This window comes from Euleptes europaea, chromosome 7 (assembly GCF_029931775.1).
Source record: "Euleptes europaea isolate rEulEur1 chromosome 7, rEulEur1.hap1, whole genome shotgun sequence".
Lineage (NCBI taxonomy): Eukaryota > Metazoa > Chordata > Lepidosauria > Squamata > Sphaerodactylidae > Euleptes > Euleptes europaea.
This window is the reverse complement of record NC_079318.1, coordinates 75,018,864-75,040,518: the sequence shown is the minus strand read 5'-3', so window position 1 is coordinate 75,040,518 and position 21,655 is coordinate 75,018,864. Positions and strand designations below refer to the sequence as shown.

The following is a 21,655-nucleotide window of genomic DNA, read 5'->3' as shown; positions in this document are numbered from 1 at the left end:
AATATGTAGTAAGATGATCCCTGTGGTTATATTTCCCTGCGTCTGCCAGCCAAAAGGAATACGAGGCTTCATGACGGGAGAGTAAGCTGTGGAGAGGGAGAACTTGACATGGGGATGTTGTATTCTCATAACACACAGTTCTGCCCTGAATCTCAGGTGGCCGTTCCCTGATTACAAAGGAAAACATGGAGCCACGTTCTTGTATACGCAACCCTAAAGGTCTTGACACTCTGCAGCCTGATCATGCAGTAGTACATCGTTGCTTTTCAATACGTGATGGTTTACAGGGGGGAAATTCGTTTTTATGGAACTCTCATTTGGATTTCCACTGCCCATGTTGTGAAATGAGGGTGGGGCAGAGTTTGCTAGAAGAGCAGGCTGGAGCTTCAGCAAGTACGGCATACCAGCTGCCTAATGGCGGTTTGTCTCTGGTGTGTTTGTCTAACAGAAGGGATGCTACACTGGGTCTGTAGGTTTTGCCATTCTCAGGAGAGAATTTTCCAAGGCTGTACTCTGAATTCTCTTGCTGGCTGTGCGTTTTTGGTTCTCCTCTGAGGCTCCAGGCGTCTTGAGCAATGGGTTATTTTCCTTGATCCATCCGGGGAAGGCAGGACAAAAAATCGAACTTCCTGTCTTCCTGGCGGGAAAATAGCCTGGAGCAGCCCAGTTTCCTCCTGCCTTCGTATGGGGAAAGTAGGTCTCTGACCTAGCTCTGTGCTTAGTCAGCGTAGTTTACTATTTACTTCGCTTCCTTCCTGTCTAAAACTTTATTTCTATCTTTCTAATCCTCCTCTTTTACCCTCCCAACCTTCCCTGTGTGTGTTTTCTACCTCTCTCTGGGGTTTTTTGTAAGCTGAGGGGATCGGGGGAGCGATCCAAGATGGCCGACGCCATTAAGCCCCGGGAAGACGACCTATTGTCTGTGGAGGATTACCAGCTAGGTCTGGTACAATCAGGCAAAGCTCCTCACGATTCTCCCAACGGCCGCAATAGCGAGCCCTTAGGGATTGAAGCGGAGGACGCGCGGGGAAGCGCGGAGTCCGAGCCGCTACAAGCAGCGCCGAAAAAGGCGCGAAAGTCCGCGCCAGCCAGATACGGACCCAGGAAGAAGAAACGCGGCCCCAAGCCTGCCGGTTCTTCAAAACTTACCAGCCACAAGGTGAAAGGGGGAAAGAAGCCTCATTCTTCCCCTGTATCTGTGCCTGTGAGAGCACCCGCGACTCCTCCAGCGGCTGTCTCCCCTGTTCCAGTGGATGATCCCTCCAGGGCTGGAGTTGGTAACGTACCCCCCCCTCTCTTGAAGAGGCGGGAATTCGCCATTTTACTCAGCAAGAAGCTGATGATATGATTAATTATGCATTACAAAGACAGTGGCAAGCCTTCCAAGCTTACCAATGCAGGATTTCCCCCCCCCCTTTCCATGGGCTGTTCCCCCCCCCTCTCCCTCCCCCCATGGGCTCTCCTCCCAATCCCTCTGCTCAGTCTTACAGAGACTTTCCAGGGGGACTTCCAGGCCCTAGTCAGATGAACCTTACCCAGGTTCAGCCTCAGACTCAACCTCCTGCTCCAAAGCAGTGGCCTACCAAGGCTGCATTAAAATCTAGGGGCCCTGAAACCCAATCTACACAATTGGACTCTATCTTATCCACTGAGTCGGATCCAGAGTTAGAAGAGGGCGAGTTTGATTCCAATGAGGAGTCCTCTCACTCAGATGAACAGACTAATAGGCTTTTCAATGGGGACGACTACCAATCCTTACTGGCTAAGGCAATCTTAGCCTTAGAATTAAATGAAGAGGACCCCTCTCCTGAGGAAAAGGGGCCTAAATTAAAACAGGGGGTTAAGGAATGTTTTCCACGTAAGAAAGCCCCTCACAATTTGGTACCCTTTCCTGACCTATTCTCCAGAACGGTCAGGGAGGAATGGGATAATCCTTCAGCCACAAAACAGGTGCCTCCGGCAATTAAGAAATTATATTCCTTGGCACCACATGCCATGTCTTTACTTAAAGTACCCCTTGTAGACGCACCAGTAGCCGATCTGCAGAACCCGGGGCTGGTGCCAGAAGATGGTATGGGTACATTGAGGGATCAGCTTGACAGAAAGTCTGATTCCCTGACCAGAAAAGCCCATGAGGCTGCTGCCTTGGCCATTCAGGCCAACGCAACCATGTCTATTTTTGCGAGAGCCTCCTTTCTTTGGGTCAAGAAATTGATCCAACTGGTTCCTGATGATAACATCAGGGTTATCGGCGGCCTAGAGAAGGTCCTAAGCGCAGTCAGTCTAATGGCGGATGCCTCATTAGACTCTATTTCCTTCTCTGCCCGCTCCATGGCCTCAATCACCGCCGTCAGAAGGGCCCTATGGTTAAGAGCGTGGCCAGCAGATTTTAGGGCTAAAACCACACTTATGGCTTATCCTATTCAAGGGGAAAAGCTATTTGGAGAAAAATTAGAAAAAATCCTAATTGAGACAAAAGATAAAAAACATGTCATGCCCAGACAGTTGCGTAAAGAGCAGAGGCCTGCTAGTTACCAGCCCTTTCGTTCCTTTCGCCCCTCCAATAGGGGCAGGGCAGAATATAAGAGAGGATCATGGACCACGAATTTCCGGTCATTCCGCAGAGGCGGACGGTTCCAAAGACCTCAATCTAACAGAGCTGACAAAGGGGACAAGTTTCCCAAAACCAACACCCAGTGACGCCCAATCCATGGGCATAGGGGGGAGGCTTCAGTTTTTCAGACAGGTCTGGTTGGCCTCCAATCCCGACAACTGGGTTTCCAGGATAATAACCGATGGTTATCTTCTGGAATTCTCAAGCAAACCACGGGACCGATTCATTTATTCACCGATCTCCCTCAAAAGGGAGAAAAGAGACCGGACACTCAGGGCCATTCACCATCTCCAACAGATCAAGGCCATAGAACAAGTACCCATGCAGGAGAGACATCAGGGAGTCTACTCTATATTTTTCACCGTCCCGAAGAAAAACGGGGACTGGAGAGCTATTTTGGACCTCAAATATGTAAACAAAAAGATCATTCGCAAACACTTCAGAATGGAAACGCTCCGTTCTATTGTGGAATCCCTACGTCCAAACACATTTATGACTGCGGTAGACTTAACAGAAGCGTATCTGCATGTGCCTATCCATCCGCACCACAGACGCTTTCTGAGATTTGCAATCGGACAATCCCATTTTCAATTCAGAGCCCTGCCTTTCGGTTTGGCTTCCGCCCCGAGGGTCTTCACGAAAATCCTCGTCACCATCGTAGCGGCCATCAGGCAGGATGGAATCCAGATACATCCGTATCTGGACGACATCCTGATCTGTTGCCAATCCAGAACCCTGTCTCTCCAACATACATCTATAGTAATGCAATCTCTCCAACAGCATGGGTACTTGATCAATTTAAGAAAGAGTTCCATCACACCATCCCAATCTCTGATTCACTTGGGGGTCAGAATAGACTCTCAGACAAACACCTTATCTCTCCCATCAGAGCAAATTTCCAAGATTACCACCTTGACCTCAGCTCTTATCAAATCAAAGTCAGCTCGCCTAATGCGACTGGCGAAACTCCTGGGACTGATGATCTCGTGCATAGCAGTGGTACCATGGGCACGTTTCCATTCAAGGCCTCTGCAATGGTTGTTAAGGCCCTTTCAGAAGGATATAGCCAGGAAAAGGGACAAATTGATTCCCCTTACCCACAAAACCAAACAGGGTCTGGTTTGGTGGACACGCAAGACAAACCTGCAGAGATCCAGTCATTACATTCACGACGAACCATTACAAGTGTTCACGGATGCCAGTCTAGAGGGATGGGGAGCCACATTCAACAGACGCATAGCCCAGGGACGTTGGTCATCACACGAGTCAAAACTGCACATAAACATTCTGGAACTAAGGGCGGTCAGACTAGCCCTGCTAGAATTCTCCGAGTCTCTCCGAGGTCATCATGTCCTCGTGAGGACCGACAACACCACTACAAAGGCACACATCAACAAGCAGGGAGGGACAAGATCATCCTCCCTACACCAGGAAGCAGTGGCACTGTTCACCTGGGCACAATCACACATACACTCGATCAGAGCGGAACACATAAAGGGAGCCCTCAACGTCCAAGCGGACTGGCTCAGCCGTCAGACTGTAGACGAGGGAGAGTGGTCCCTAGAAGCAGATGCCTTTCAGCTCGTTACTTCCAAATTCGGCGTACCGTTAGTAGACTTATTTGCTTCAGGCGAAAACAAAAGAGTACCAAGATTTTTCTCCCGTTACTTCCACCAGATGGCGGAAGGAACGGATGCACTCACCAGTCCATGGCCAACGGGACTGATGTATGCCTTTCCCCCACTACCAATAATTCCAAAGACGCTAAGAAAGATTCAAAAAGAAAGAGCCAAGGTCATATTCATTGCCCCCTTTTGGCCACGCAGACCGTGGTTTGCAACCCTCTTGCAAATGTCAATACAGGAACCATGGAAAATTCCATCCCAATGGGGAACTCTCCGACAGGGGCCACTAGTTCACCCAGACCCCGAGTGGTTTTGCTTAACCGCATGGCTATTGAGCGGGGAATGCTTTTAGATAAGGGTTTCTCACAAGAAGTCACAGAAACCATTATGGAAGCGAGGCGTCCAAGCACCCAGCGCATATACAATGCGTCTTGGAAAGCTTACGTACGCTGGGCATGGAGAAAAAAGATCGACCCATTGAACCCAGGCGTGCAAGGGGTCCTCGAGTTCCTCCAGGAGGGAGTAAGGCTTAAATTATCAGCTTCTACCTTAAGGAGGCAAATAGCTGCAATTGCCACGGTAATCCCCAACTTAGAGGGGTGTTCCACATCCAGACACAAACATATAGTAGCCTTCCTAAAAGGAGTGTCACAAATCCAACCACCGATCTCTCACAGGTTTCCCTCATGGAGCCTTAATCTGGTTCTTAACGCACTGACTTGTGCCCCATTCGAACCCTTAGATTCAGTACCCTTAAAGTTCCTGCGCATGAAGGTTCTGTTTTTAGTAGCCATCACCTCCGCTAGAAGGATTTCGGAAATTAGGGCGTTGTCTATCAGGGAAGGTCTTTGTGTTTTCCACAGAGACAAAGTGGTCTTAAGGCCGGATCCAACTTTTCGCCCAAAAGTAAATTCTCCCTTTCACTCTTCGCAAGAAATTAATTTGCCTTCTTTTTGCCCAAAGCCCTCCTGCGCAAAAGAACGCGCCTGGCACTCCTTAGATCTTAGGAGAACGCTTAAAATATTTATCCATAGAACACAAGAATTCAGGGAATCTGATTACCTGTTTATAGGTATTTCCAACCCAAATAAAGGTAAGCGCATGTCAGCAGCAGCAATCAGTTATACTCTCAGACTCTGTATCGTCGAAGCCTATAAAGCCACTGGCACGCCAGTCCCAGAGGGCATAACCGCTCACTCCCTGCGTAGTGCGGCAACCACGGCTGCATTTAACAAACAGGCCCCACTAGAAGAAATTTGCAAAGCAGCAACCTGGTCCACAGTTTCCACCTTTATTAAGCCCTACAAGATCAATACATGGTCTTCTGCACAAGCATCCTTCGGACGAAGGGTGTTACAGCAGGTGGTTTAAGCAGTTTATTTCCCACCCGTTTGGGAGCTCTTGAAGGTCCCATTGCTCAAGACGCCTGGAGCCTCAGAGGAGAACGGAGCCTTGGATACCTACCGTGAAGGCTCCTTCTCTCCTGAGGCGAAGGGCGTCTTGCCCACCCAAAAATATATCGGGCATTAGAAGTATCAGGCATTAAAGGTAGCTCACAGTCAAATAGGATAAAGCTTCACTAGACTGACATTAAAGAATGTTCTGATTCTAGTTACTGGATTAGGTTTTCTCTTTGAGGGATGGTGGGTTTTTTTCTTACCTTTCCTATCTCGTATATACTGTTCCAATTAGTTATGTTTCTGTACTGGTTGTTTATGTTATCAGTTTTCGGTTATAATTACTTTCCAATGAGCTAGGCTAGTCGGGAACTGGGCTGCTCCAGGCTATTTTCCCGCCAGGAAGACAGGAAGTTCGATTTTTTGTCCTGCCTTCCCCGGATGGATCAAGGAAAATAACCCATTGCTCAAGACGCCCTTCGCCTCAGGAGAGAAGGAGCCTTCACGGTAGGTATCCAAGGCTCCATTTACACTGAATGTCATGGGCAGGCAAGCCTGTTGACTTTCTGGTCATAATCTGAAATTGTTTCTTCATAAAGGACTGTGAAAGTACCGTGCTGTGGTTTTGGCCGTTTCAAGTTGAAGCTGCTTTGGAACTGAGGTTTCCCTCCACTGCAGTGCTTTTTATATTTTTATTTTTTCCTTGTCTCAAAAAGCCCAAGAGAAAGAGGCTCCCAGCATTAGCCTGTTTCTGCGATCCTCTCTGGTATTTCAGTGATTGAGTACAGGTATAGTATCCCTTATCCTGACGTCCCATATCCGGACTGATCCGAAAACCAGACACTTTGAACCGGCATGCAGGCAGATCTGTGCTGCCTGCTTTCAATGTTTGCTATCACCTAAAAAAATAAAATACAGTGTACACTGCATCATAGGTGGAGACTGAAAGTCTGCTGTTGTTAGTTTGTTGTTTCTTGATGCTCTTCTTTTACAGCTAATGCAGGTATTCTGGTGAGATAGTTACCCTTTGCTTTCTGATGGTTCAATGTACCCCAAATTATTTTAAAAATATTGTTTAAAATTGCATTCAGGCTATGTGTATAAAGTGTATATAAAAATTAACGAATTTGTGTCCTATCCCCAAGAGATCTCATGTATATGCACAATATTCCAATATATGGAAAGATCCAAAATACGGACCACTTCTGGTCCCAGGCAGTCCAGATAAGGGATACAGCCTGTATTTCCATCCTCTCATCTTCTCCAGAGCAGTTGCGTTTGGCTAGGAATGTTTGTCCCTCTCCTCCTCCCCTCAGCTCCTGCTGCAAAGAGATTTCTTGATAAATCTTGCCAAAGAGATTGTTTGGTAGCCTCAAGGCAACTGTGCAAAAAAACTTTGCTCTTTCCGGGGAGTGGGGGGAGTCTGATTATGGTGCTGTTCACCTAGCTAACAGGAGCCTGAAAAGAAATGACTGCCTTTAGGTGTCATGGTGGGGAGCACTCTTACAAAAAGGAGCACATTTCAAAAACTGACCAATTTATTGTGGCATGAGCTTTTTGGAACTAGAATTTGCATCTTCAAATACCATAGTAAATCTGATAATCTTCAAGGCACTACATGACTCCTCCGATGTTCCAGCCGATATGGCTACCACTCCAGAGCATTTACAGTTGATTAAAGTGGTAGGTAGAAAAATCAGACAGTCAAGGAAGAGAGGGAGAGAGACAGAGTCACCTCTGTCTTCTAATTGGGTACACCAAATCTGCCCCCTTCAATTTTAGCTTAGTGTGTATTCAGAGCTTTTTGATTTAGGAAGTGCATGAGACTGTGACTTTTTCTTTTGGAACAAGTAGGGAAAGGCAGAAGCTTTAGCCATTTGCTTTCCCGTCTCTGCAAGTCATCTCAGGGGGCAAACACCCCTTCCTTGCATCAAAACTTCTTGCAACGGGAACTCAAGATGTGTACTTAGTCACCTGGGGAAGGGGCAGATCAGGATCATAAAGGAAAGGGAGGTTCTCCCTGCACTGTTTCCTGAATCGGAAATCCCCCCCCCCATCCCAAGCGGCTTGAAACCCCAGAATAGGAATAAAAACCCTTAAAGCAGCTGGCGGAGAGGCATTTTCAGTCTGGGGGAAAATATGAGGGGGGGAATGCTTCTCCTTCCTCAGAGCCACCATGCTGTTCCAGATTTTGGATTCCTGTAGCTGCTTTTAGGACTAGCAGTTGCATTTGGGGAATTCTGGCATCACACATAGTTGGCCTTTAGTTCTCAGTTTCCAGCCCTGAATGAAACTCAAACAAGACGTGTTCTGTGTTTTGGAATCTATAGTATTAAAGCTCTTAGTTTTTAATGAAATTCTAAAGCCTGGCACTTCAGCCCTTGCAATGTAGAAGATTTTAAAGAAGTATGTTAAATTAAGGCAGAGGCCCTACTTGGGGAGGGGGAGGTTTCAGTTTGGCTACTCCTGTTTTTATTTCTGCTTCAGCAAAGAAAAACCCCTGTGAAAGCCCCCACGTTCCCAAAGCAAAGGGAGTGGAAACTGCTCTCAAGCACAATAGCGAGGGCCATGGCGCCTCGTTCCGCCGGCTAATCCTCTTGAATAATAGGCTTGGAACTGCTGTATGAAACTATTTGCTAAAGTTGGAGGAGGATTCCACAGCCCAATTAAAGGATTAGAATTGAAAGCCATTGCATTACTCTTAAGTATGTGAATATAGGAATTTGGGGCGGGACCGAGGGAGAAATCAGTGTTCATTCTAATGCTGTATTATACCAGCATTATCTTGGCCCAAGGGCTGGCTTTTGGGGAGGAAGTCTTTTGTTTCATATTGTGCGTTGTGACTGCTCCGTAAGTGTGTTTTTCCAGCTTCATCCCTCAGCATGTGCAACATGCTCTACGGCTGGAAGGTAAACCATTTTAGACAGCTAGTTACGGTTTTCATGCACTCAGAAGGCAAAAGGTACCAAAAGGCTGTCTACATCACCCCTCGGATGCAGGCAAGGCTCCCTTCAGATCCCAACAGGAGAATCTGGGCACTGTATGTCACAAGCAGAGAACAGCAGTGCCACAGAGATTGCCTGAAGTCAGCTCAGGCATTGAAGCCCAACCACACATTGCAGGATAAAAGCTAAACGAACAAACAAAAAGTTGTTTGGCCATCTAAACTGGAGAAGATTCCCAAAACAGTGATCAGTCATAAGAACATAAGAAAAGTCATGCTGGATCAAACCAAGGTCCATCAAGTCCAGCAGTCTGTTCACACAGTGGCCAACCAGGTGCCTCTAGGAAGCCCACAAACAAGACTGCAGCAGCATTGTCCTCTCTGTGTTCCACAGCACCTAATATGATGGGCATGCTCCTCTGATACTGGAGAGAATAGGTATGCATCATGACTAGTATTTATTTTGACTAGTAGCCATGGAAAGCGCTATCCTCCATGAACTTGTCCACTTCCCTCTTGAAGTTTTCCAAGTTGGCAGCCATCACAACATCATGGGGCAGGGAGTTCCACAATTTAACTAAGCATGAGCAAAGTCCTTCTGACCCACTGCAGTTTTATTGGTTCATCTTCATGCTCTGCCTGTCCTTCATAATCATAGAATCATAGAGTTGGAAGAGACCACCAGGGTCATGTAGTCCAACCCACTGCACAATGCAGGACATTCACAACTACCTTCCACACACACACAACCAGTGATGCATACTTCATGTCCAGAAGATGTCCAAGATGCCCTCCCTCTCATGATCTGCCTAAGGTAATAGACTCAGCATTGCTGACAGATGGCCATCTAGCCTTTGTTTAAAAACCTCCTGGGAAGGAGAGCTTACCACCTCCCAAGGAAGCCTGTTCCACCGAGGAACCACTCTGTTAGAAAATTCTTCCTAATGTCTAGACAGAAACTCCTTTGATTTAATTTCAACCCCGTTGGTTCTGGTCCAACTTTCTGGGGCAACAGAAAACAACTCGGCACCATCCTCTATATGACAGCCCTTCAAATACTTGAAAATGGTTATCATATCACCTCTCAGTCTTCTCCTCTTCAGGCTAAACATACCCACCCCCTTCAACCTTTCCTCATAGGACTTGGTCTCATAGTTGTTGGTGCCCAGTTTGTACCCACCCAGCCATTGCCTCAAGCAGTAAAAACAGAGCAGAAAATGTGGGGGGGATACAATGGGGATTTAAAAAAATTATGTTTCATTCAAAAATACCTATTTGGCCACTGGTTCATCAGGGGATCTGTAAGGCAACCATCTTTCAGAAGGTTCCAGCTATAGTAAGCTGTAGAAGAAATGACCACTGGCCTGACCCCCTTTCTTCTCTGCTTTGACTCTGCATTGGTGCAAGACCCCCTTTTTTGCATTCAAAGCAGTGGGAAACCCATCTCACACAGCCTGGCCCACCCCTGGATTGACATTTCAGCCAGCCCCTCCAGTTCTTAATTGTGCATTGGTTTTTCTCCCTACTTGTGTCTCCATGTACACATTACAAAGTGCTCATGTTTGTTGGTGAACAGCTAGAGGACTTTGTGTCACACATGCCATGGGAGGTTTGTGCCTCTCAGATGCCTCCCAGCTGTTTTTTTCTTTGCGACCACAGCACACGGTAGGGGGGGAGCAGCTTTAGCCTCCCGACCACCACGCTGTATTCATATTCACAAACTGCCCTATGGAGCTGCTATTGGTTCTATGGTGAAACGATCATGTAAGTAACCTGAGCTACACCTGGCAAATGCCTCTTCGAGGGCCTAGAGACTTTTCCATATCTGTTTCTAAACCAGGACTGCCTCTGACAATAAATAGCTGGTCTTTCTTCCTTCAGCCCTGTGGTGTTCTTCTTGGTTTGTTTTCTCTTTTCCTTGCCATGTACCTAGTCTCTGACCTTACTGGCAAAAGCGATTGAAACATTTGTTCTGCTTTTCTGTAAAGAGTCTTTGGAACAGCTCAGATGGACTCAAAACTGGAAGCAAACTCTCTTTGGCTTGGGGAAAAAATCTTTCTTTTTGTGTGTGTGTGTTGCAGAAAAAACAGCTGATGACGATGTGCAGAAGTCTGATATCTCTTCCAGCAGCCAAGGAGTGATCGAAAAGGAATCCCTGGGGCCTCTCCTTCTGGAGGTACGTGCAGAAGAGGCAGTTGCTCCATGTTATCCAGAAGGCTTCACTTTTCTGTATTTGTAACATTGTGACCTTTTAAATATCTAGAAGTGTTTTTCCTTTTAACATTAGCTGGGGAGCAGAAATTAAGATTCGTGAAAGAGGCCGTCGTGGAGCCCCCAGTCTTTGGAAAATAGAGAAAGTGGGTTAGGAAACATCTATTAGGCAAATGAATTCAGTATGCCTAATTGTGTGTTAAATCTGGAGACAACTATAACAAAATACTGCCTCTGAATGCTGTTGTGTAGTTCTTGTTTGTAAACCCCAGCATTCAAAGGCAGTTAAACTTCTATATACCAGTGCCAGAAGGCAACATCAAGGGAAGACCTTTGCCTCCATGTCCTGTGGTTGGTTGGTTTGTGAAACAGGATGCTGGCCAAGATGGACTTCTGGTCTGATCCAGCACAGCAGGGCTCTTCTTAGGATTTTTAAAGCAGCTGACCTGGAGGGAGGAGATGGTTGTTGTTGTTGTTGTTGTTGTTGTTTTAATTAATTGTACAAAAAACCAATACAAAACACATAACAAAAAAGTAATACAAAACACATAACATTGCCTAAATATTTAAAACTACATTTCTTAGACAAGACATTTCTGAATAAGTAAAGTGGGTCTGCCATCCATCTGGCATCTATTATTCTAAGACAATAAAGTGAATATACAAAATCAAGTTATATATATGCTATAAATAAGCCTAGTAGTTTTTAATCTGTTACACCATAAAATTTAAGGGAATGAATTTATCCTTATGATAATATCTTACGTAGTTATAATTGCTACATATGTTTAATATAAAGTTAAGATCCATTATTAATTACTTATTATAGCCATCCCTGTTATAACAATTCATAATAGTTTATTTCTGTATCACTTAACAGTATAATCAATATTGATAAGAGATGGCTGTTGTTGTAAAGGGAGCTAGGAAACTACAGCCCCATTAACTTGGCTTCTGTCCCAAGTAAACTCGTACAGGGCATTAATAAGACTAGAATTATTGACCAAATGGGAGATTTAGCATGGCTTCTGCAAGGGGCCCTCTTCCAATCTTTTGAAGTTCTTTGACAGTGTCAACAGGCTTTTGACAAGTCTACACATAAGCATCTATGAAAGGTTTCCAGATATCTAAAAATATGTCCATGCACAGTCGTCATCTATATGCCATACGTCAAATGTGTGTAAGGCTGTAAGGTCATCAATCCATTGGAATAAGGAAGGTGGGCATTTATCTCTCCAGTGTTGTAATATAAGTCTTTTAGCAACTGTAAGTACCGGAGGGTCCATCAGTGAGCCTCTAGGGGACAGGCAAATAGTTTAAAAGTATGTAAGATTCATCAACGATGTCATGTTCTCTATTTCTTTTCTGTTTGAGGTTTGTAATTATTTAAAAAATAACAAAAATAACAAAAACAAGCTTTCAATGAAGTCCTTCGCTGAATTTACCTGAATAAATTGAGTTATGGCGTAAGAGATCAGGCCATCTTAAGAATCACTAATTGGTTAAAGAACAGCAAACAGCATATAGGAATAAACAGATTTCACAATGGCAGTATGCAGGCAGTGCAATTCTTCCAAGGGTCTATACAGCTCATGCTGCTATTAATAAAAGTTGTAGAGTCACAGGTGAAGAGAGAAGTAGCTAAGTTTGTGGATAGCACCAAATTCAAATAAACTGGAAAGATCTCCAAAAAGATGTCTCAAAACTGGGTAAATAGCTAACAGAATGGTAAATGAGTTTTAAGTCATGCACGCTGGTGCAAAAAAATTAATGCCAACTTCACATTTATGCTGGTGGGATCTAAACTGGCTGAGACTACTATTGAAAGAAAACTTGGAGTTTTGTTGACAGTTCATGGAAAACATCCACTCATACTATGGAGGTGGTGAAAAAGGCAGACTTTATGTTAAGGATTATTAGGCCAGATACTGAAAATAAAACATTCCTTATAGTCCTGTCTTTATCGATGATGTGTCTACTTCTGAAATATGGTCTCCAGTTCTGGTTGTCCTATCTCAAAAGGGAAATTATGAAGTTGGGAAAAGGTGCAGAAAAGGACATCCAAATGGACAGAGAGGTTGGAGCATCTTCCTTATGAGAAAAGGTTAATACATTTGTGGCTTTTTGGTGCAGGAAAAGATAATAAACGGGGGAAATGGTAGAGTATTTCTAAAATTATGAATACTTCGTGAACAGTGAAAATAGATATTTATTTTATGCCTTGTTAGTGGCTGCTAGTGCATTTGGATCTATCTTCACCCTTTTTTTTGCATGCCCTTCCTGCAAAGAGCTCTGGGCAATGCACATGATTTGCCTTCCCTTCATATGACACTTACAATAACCCTGTTGAGGTAGGTTAGGCTGAGAAAGAAGGACTGGCCAAAGATCACCCAGTGAGTTTCATGGCTGAGTGGAAATTTGACCTTGGGGTCTCCACAGTCCAGGTTGGTGCAGGGTTAAGAGTGGCGTACTCTAATCTGGAGAACCAGGTTCAATTCCCCACTCCTCCACATGAAGCCTGATGGGTGACTTGAGCTAGTCACAGTTATCTCGGGACTTTCTCAGTCCACATGGAGGCAGGCAATGGCAAACCACCTCCAAATGTCTCTTGCCTTGAAAACCCTACGAGGTTGACATAAATCAGCTGTGCCTTGATGGCACTTTCCACCACCACTCCACAGTCTTAGTGTGACACACTAACCACTGAAGTACACTGGACTACCCACTGAAATTGGTTGGGAGTAGATGGAAGACAAAGTCCTTCCTCCCTAGCCTTTGCCTCTTTCAGACTCTTATAGGCAGCTTTCCACATCTGTTTCCTATTCCATATCCCACTTTCATTCTTGAGAGTTGTTCATTGGTCCCAATTAGGCCATAGTCTCCACTCCTAACTGGAAGAATGTTTTGGATCACTGCAGCTAAGTTGCTGCTCCTTCTGTGATCATCAACTGATTTATCTCTCATCTCCTTTGTCCTCTCCCCCACATGGGCCCTAATTATATGTCCCAGGACTATGGTGCTGTCATGGGTTACTGGCAGACTACAATAGAGATTAATGCAATGGTGAATGGTATGGAAAGATTGGGCAGTAATTATTCTCCCTTCCTCTGACAATACTCTCATTCAAAGGTCACCCAGTGACATAGGTGGGGTGTTTGATTCCAGAAAAACAAAAGAAAGTACTTTTTCCATACAATGAATAATTAACTTTTGGGATTTGCTGCCACAAGACATGTTGATGGCCACTGGCGTAGATGAATTTAGAAGGAGATTTGACAAATCCATAGAAGATAAATCTGTGATCAGCTGCTAGTAATAATGGTCAAATAGGTCCTCCAGAATCAGAAGCAGGAGAATTCTGGATTACTTGTTGCAGGGGCATAAATAGTGGAGGAGAGCTGTTGCCTTCATGCCCTTCTTGTGGACGTTCTAAACGTGTTTGCCTGGTCACTGTTGGAAGCAGGATGGTGGACAAGATAGCCCCTTGGCCTGATGCACCAACCTCCCTCCTGCTCTTACATTCATGTACAACTCCTACATGTTTATAGCAGAGGATAATGCAATAGAACACAGCATTGACTCTTGTTTTCTGTAGTGTTGTTTAGGCTAACACCCTGGTTCTGTATAATCAGTCATCAAAGTAGGCTGGAATCCACTTTGCACCCATAAGCTTGCCTTGAAAGGTCATAAAAATGTGTTCTTGAAACTCTTGAGTTGCAGCTTGGTGGCTAAAGATTAAGAGGCTAGGGTGAAGGCAGAAAAAACCGCAAGTGGTCTCTTCTGTCCAAAGTGATCTTTACTGCAACCTTAAATCACATGCCATCACATACTGATAGACTTATTAATCGTCCATGGGGGTATACGATTGGACTACAGTTTCTTCTACTGGAGCATGGTACATAGGATATTTCTGGGCTGAAGCATGGGCAAAATGGAAGGTGTTGGGGTAGAACATGGAGGAGTTCATGAAGTACATGACAGACTCAAAGAAATAAGACTTGTTGGCATCCAGTGGAACCCTTGCAGGACTCATGTATGAAAAAAGGGCTTGGTAGCTAAAGTAACTACACTACTGGCTGGTATTAACTTGACAGGTTTTTAGAGGCAGGTTTTGAGAAGACTGCAGCCTTCAGCTCCATGTTGTCTTTTCTAAAAGAAAGGCCATTTCTTCTTCACCCTGTCCTCTGAAGAGGCTTTTGTTCATTTTTGGACATAATGCAGATCTTTTCCTGGGAATAATCTGACTGGAAGAACAGTAACTTGCATTAAGTGTTAGAATGGCACCAAATTGTAGTAATTTATGTACTGAATTCAAGTACAAGACCTACATTTTGAGGAGCTGTGGATATTGGTAGGTATAGCAGACTCCCAGAAAACTCAGTGTTACCCCCACCCAGGGAGTCATGTCGTCATTGTCTTCTGGGAAAGCCATGGGGGTCTTTATCTTGTTGTCTCTGTGATCCATGAACCCTGCTTGCCTGCCTCTCAAAACCAGTTTTCTTTTTTCATTACTCTCAAATTTAGGATACTCTGGAGGGAGGGAGGGGCTCCTAATTTTCAGAAATTGATTATTCAGTACCAGTTGCACGCTGGTTAGGCATCAGGCTGGCTGTGTTAAATGGAACTGTGATTGATTTACACTCGATATTGTTGGTTAGCTGCTGATTCACTGTGTTCCCTTTGCCCATTTCATTTCCTGCCTGACTTATTCATGCTGCTGTTTTCTTTTCCAAATACTGTAAAACACATGGTGTTGGCTTTTCAGTGCAGGGCTGAAAGAAGTGCTGAAAGAGGTGCTGAAACAGGCAGAAAGTTAAGAAGAAAGATCTCTCTCTCTCTCTCTCTCTCTCTCTCTCTCTCTCTCTCTCTCTCTCTCTCTCTCTCTCTCTCTCTCTCTCTCCCTCTCTCTCTGCCTCTCTCTCTCTCTCTCTCTCTCTCTCTCTCTCTCTCTCTCTCTCTCTCTCTCTCTCTCTCTCTCTCATACACACACACACACACACACGGGAACCTGCATGACTCTTCTCTGCAAGCCCCATCTTTCCACGTGTGTGTGTGTGTGTGTGTGTGTTGTGCAGAAGCTTCCAGTTGCTTAGCAGCTTGTAACAGATAGCAGCTTGTGACTAGGGGAAATGGCAGGTCATGGGCCAGTGGCGGTCATGATGCGAGGTGTGTGTGTGGGGGGAGTGTTGGGGTTTGGTTTAATTTGAAACTACTTCCCATTTCCAGCGGCTAATGCAGAATGGGGAAAACACAATTTTTAGAAAACTTACTCAATGGAAAATAAAGAGTGTGAAGCTAAGTAAATCATGTCTTCCTGCTTTGCAAGGCAATCAGTTACACAAGAGAGGGGAACTAAGGCCGGCGTGGGGAGCATTGCCAGTTCTGCACATGTGGTGGGCTGTGCCTGTGAATATATAATCTCATATTATGAGGCCCAGAGGGATGGGGCTTCATCAGTCCCTCTGCATTTAGGCAAGATTTAAGCGTCCCTGGACCTTAACCGAGGGAGGTCTCTCTAGCCTACTATCAACTGTATCCACTTGTCTGCAGGCTGGATTTTGTTTACCATACTAATTTCCTCTGTTTCTAGTCGTTCAAGATCTTACATCTAAATCCAGAGTTGTCTCATGTTAATGTTTACACAAGATGCATTTTGGCTTCCCCCCCTCTCAGAGACCAAAATATTTTTGGTGTCTCTGTCCCAGTCTTCCTTTCTGTTCAAAACCAAATTACACCAATTTATATCCTCTATGTCAGTAAAAGCCTTCCATTTGGTAAATGCTTGGATGAAGCAGAACATTTGAGCTTGGCCCCTAAACTCGCACGGGTACATCTTTGAGGAATAGAGCCATCTTTTTTTCCCCCATAATGCAAGTTGAGATGCTAGAAAAGGAATCAGAGTCTGGGTTTGAAAAACCAAGGCACATAGTTCCAAAGGACCTCAGTGCCAATCCTTTTGGAATGGGTCAGCTCTCCTCTCCTTTTCCTAGGTCATGGCTCCCAATCTAAGCAATAATTTCCCTTCATTTATACTGGATTTTCTCAGTGTTGTAAGGAAGCGTGGCAAGTAGGAAAGTGGTGCCAGCACAGCCACTGTGAGCTGTGGAGGGGGTGACAGAGGTGCAGAGGAAATGGCAGAAGGAAGAGTCAGAGGCACAGCAAGCAAGTTGGGTGAGCTCAGCAAGCCTTCGGGGCCTCAAAAGAAGGCCACTGCTGTATATTTTTAAGTTAAAATGATCAAGAGCACCATCTCTACGTTGTGTGTATGTTGGGGAGAATAAGACTATCCTAGAAAGAAGGTACCTGCTGATCATATAGGCCTTTTATGCAGGGACGTTTCCTCTTGGTCACATGCACTGCGCCGACTGCTTTGGGGCTTCCTTTTGATTATGCATGCCTTTTCTGCCCGTCAGAGGTCGGCTCGCTCTCCCCGCGCATTTTGCCCGTGTTTTCCAGATGCTGTTTTAGTCAGACTCTGGAAAATACAGGCAAAACATGCAGGGAGAGCGAGGCGACCTCTGAAGGAGGGAAAAGGCATGCATAATCAAAAGGAAGCCCCAAAGCAATTGGTGGGGTGTGTGTGTGACTGCTGGGAAACATCCCTGCATAAAAAGCCACACACAGTGTTACGTTGAAGCCATTCTAAGTCATTACACACACATCTCTTTGCTGGATCATGGCCATGTTTAAGGTTAAGTCGTCCAATGTCTTTTTCCTGTGTGGGGCTCTCTTGGTGATGTCACAACATGTTGTACTGCCCAGGAAATTTTGGCATGATGACTGCGTTGTGGGGTTTTGATCCATTTGTCTGGGCTGAAGAAAATTCTACTGATTCTGTTGACTTCATGTGGGGAAGAACACAAGTCTGCCCTTCAATTTAAAAAGTCCTGGAAATTTTCATTGCACCACACAGTGCTAGTTTTGACTTTTCTTGTTGTTCTGGGCCCTGCAGGCACTGGATGGTTTCTTCTTTGTTGTGAATCGCGAAGGACGAATAGTGTTTGTGTCTGAGAACGTGACAGGCTACCTGGGCTACAATCAAGAAGAGCTCATGAACACAAGTGTCTACAGCATCTTGCACGTGGGAGACCATGCAGAATTTGTCAAGAACCTATTGCCCAAGTCCCTAGGTAAGGAGCCTGACTTTCCTTGCACTCTTGCAAAAAATGCTGCAGAATCAATTAAGCAGCTTGTCAGGTAAAGGTAAAATCCAACCCAGGCTGTCATTGTACTTTAACAGAATTGCTGTTCAATAAAGTTCAGTGCTTAAACGTGGGTTAGAAGCTATTCCCGTCACATGCATGTGGTTAAGCTCATGTGTCTGTGATTACATGCATGTGTGGGTTTGCTGCTGCTGCTAATTTTAGCTTGTTTTCATTGTTAATGGCTGGCTTTTTAAAAATGGGTTGAAATTTTTTACATTTAAAACTTTGGCTCATCACAGTGGTTTAACAATTTGCCATAATGAGCACTGGAAGTCCTCAGACCTGCATGTTCTCTCTTTCCCCCTATTTTCCTGTTACATGTGGCACAGATATTGGAAGACTTCCTGGATTGCAGCAAACCCTAGTTCGTTGTTAAGTATGAAGCAGAAACTATGGCTTATTTCTTGCTTACAAATCAGGATTCCAAATTATGATTAAACCATGGATTGGAATCCTAAATTGTAGGAAGAAACCAACTATAGTGAGTGGTTCAGCCATTACCACAAATAGTAGCTTCCCAATATCCAAGATTAACACAATGGCGAGGGAGGGGAAGGGATGGAAATGCATAAACCTGAAAACCTCCAAGGCTTGTTGTCCTAACAAACCATGGTTTGTCATTGTGCCTGAACACAGCCAGTAAATAATAGTGCCTTGGAATAGTTTGTCCTGGAGCAGGCCTGGTGACTCATTGATATCTTAAATGGCTGTCAGGATCTGGTACTAGACACAATTGTTGTTCAACTGTCCGCAAATGCTGAGCGTGAGGCACTTAGCATATACAATAGTGGCAGCTTGTTCTGATACGTCTCTTTAATTTAAAAAAGCAAAATATCTCCAAAAATACGAAATTTCAAAAAGGAACTTGAAAAGTGTAAATAAAGGGGTCGTTTTTCACACTGGATGAAAACAAACTGTGAGATTCCCCAAAGGAACGCTCAAGAGGATTAAGTAATCTAATTTGTGACCAAAGGCTACAGAAATTGGGTGGGGGGGAGTAGCTTAGGAAAAAGTATCATTAGGGAGAGCAAGACAAACCAGATGTGTATAAAATTATGAACTGTCTGGAAAGAAGGAAGTTGTACGTCTTGTAACACCCACTTGTGGGTCCACAGCACACAATGTGTGTTAGTGTTTCATCCTTTCCCACTCTCTGGTTCGCTAGGGCTTTATCTTAGTTGATTTAGCACTACTTGGAAGGTGCCAGAGTTTAGTAGGTGCAAGCTGCACTTGAGAGCACAAGCGGGTGGTTCAGGAGATTAGGAGGCGGCTCTATTTTGCAAGCAGATCCAATTTAATCCTGTCGACGACTTGCTCGCTGCCGTTCCAAATGCGTGTCATTTAATCTGCATTTAAGCTCATTTTTTGAATAATATGCTTACTCAAGAGCATCATAATGTAATTCCCAGTAAGAACCTCAGTTGACTACTCAGCCAGAAAACCCCAACAGATGTAAAAGCTTTGCATTCTCCACTGTGGAGGCAGAATAGGCTGAAAACATGAACTGTTTTCTGAGGGCTAGGCTGAAAACTGAGGCCACAGTTACTGTAGTGGCGTGCTAAGCACATGGCTGGTTTCAATCAAGGGGATTCTTGCTGCTCTTGGATCAATGCTTTGTTCAAGGTAGGTCAGCTCCGAGCCCCGTCAATCTTGCTGGTGTTTAATCGACTCGGTGATGAGGCTCTTCTTGCTTAACACATCTCTGCTTATCAAAGTTATGGCCTATTAGCGAAAGCCTTTATCGTTGGCAGTCCGCAGATCCAGTGAACTCCTCCGAGCTGTTAACAGCCACTTTGGCCAAGTCCAAGCAGCCTGCTTAAGATTAGAAAGACAGGCAGTATAATTGTATGTAGAAGGAAGAACAGTAAGCATTTTATATAGAGTAAGTCGAGACCAGAGATAATGTGCAGTGAATAGAGGGTACGGGCAGATGGAAGTTTCCATTCCTCGCTTTTCATCTGCCATGCAGAGTCCCAGAGGGATGCCTTCAGGGTGAGTGGCGGATGAGAGCAAAGGGTGAGATGAGAAGTTTCTTTCCTCTTGCTGCACAAATCCCTCCTCCACAATCACTGTGTACTCATGTCCTAAGGCATACCCATCTGTCATGTGCACATGACCCATGGTTATCCACAGACATACATGTATACTAGTACGTGGACCATGCACATACATTGCATACAACTCCCAGCCAGTCATACCTGCATGCACGCGCACACAGAGTAGCTGTACAGAGGTCAAGTTTCGTCAGGGCTGTGAGCTATGCCCGGTGGACAGAAGGATGAAGAGAGAGTCAGCATGTTGCCGCCGCCCCCCACCCCCAGGACCGGAATGCAGGAAGGATGATTAATCAGATGTGATGGTTGGAACTGGTTGGGAGCAGCAGGCAAAGCACCGAGAACTTGCAGGACAACACCCTGAAAGCTTACTGGTGTGTGTGTGCCCACGTACACATACATACTGTCCCTAGAGTGTGCTGTGTCATTGTCCAGAGGTCTCCTTGAATCTGGTGGTCAGCTGAGTGAACTCACTTCCTTTGCATGAACATTCAGCTGGACAGGATTGGCACATGATCGCGAATGCTGCCAGTTTCAAAATCAGTTCAGTTTAGCCAGTGCCATCCCCTTGAGTATACACTACCTTCACATCGATTTGAGCATGGCATGCATCAGATTAGCTCTATTGAATATGAGATCGACTTAAGCTAATTCAATATGAGGCAGGCTTAAATCAATATTTCACTTAATAAGGTCTTAAACTGATTTTAGCTTGCTGCGATGCATGCTTGTATGTGGGCATGGCTTAATACTTCGTTGTTGTACTTTTAAAAGAAACCAGTTTCCCATAGAACGGTCTTAACTTCTATGTTTGGCTTAATGTGTAAGATCTGGATAAGGTTTTCTTTGTGCCGTTTTTAATAGTGAGGCAGAAAAATACCTTGTTTTATGTGGCTTTTTCAGACTCTTGCTACCAAGGGAAATAATCACATTTGAATGACCAGCCAACCCCTAAGGATGGAGGGAAATTGGGGAGGGGGGTATAACTGAATAGTACAGCGTATGCTTTGCGTTCAATGGTCCAGGTTCAGTTCCTTGTATTGCCAGTGCTGAAAAAGATTTCATGTAGTAGAGCTTTAAGGAGAGAGGTGATACTCAGTGGTAGAACACATGTGTTACACATAGATGTTCCCAGTTCAGTCCTCAACACCTCTGGCTAAAGGAATCTCATGTAGCAGTTTAATGCCATATAAGGCAGTTTCACATGCTCATATGATCAAAACACACTGCCAAGCAATCTCCAGGGAGATTTAATTGGGTATGTCTCAGTGCCCTGCCTGTCAAAGAGCTCCAACCAGCCTCCACTAGCTGGAGCTGCTTTGGTTTAGTCAAAAGTTTCCCAAAAGGGACAAAACATTAAACTCCAGGCTTTCACCCCAAGTCTAATCAGTAGCTGCCACCAACTCTGGACCAAAAGTTAAGCCTCCAGGCACGGGGTCTAGAGTAACCCCTGCCAAGCTTCAAAAGTTAAGTGCAACGCTTACCCTGCAAGGTAGAGGCCTGCCAGGGAAAGATAACACTCCCAAAATGTCTTAGGTTCTTTTGGTAGGTGGTTTTTACACTCAAATAAGGCACTTAGAATTTAGGCTTGGAATCCCAAAATCA

The 21,655-nt window shown here is 44.9% G+C and overlaps 1 protein-coding gene across 4 annotated transcripts in view; it reads left to right on the top strand.

The window, feature by feature from the left end:
• Positions 1-21,655, top strand: part of NCOA1 (nuclear receptor coactivator 1) — a 225,708-nt gene that overhangs the window by 143,573 nt on the left and 60,480 nt on the right. For all 4 annotated transcript variants that reach the window (XM_056853623.1, XM_056853622.1, XM_056853624.1 and 1 more), the window contains exons 4-5: positions 10,662-10,756; positions 17,744-17,921. In XM_056853623.1, the coding sequence (XP_056709601.1) occupies positions 10,662-10,756; positions 17,744-17,921 (273 nt within the window). The remainder of the gene's footprint in view (positions 1-10,661; positions 10,757-17,743; positions 17,922-21,655) is intronic.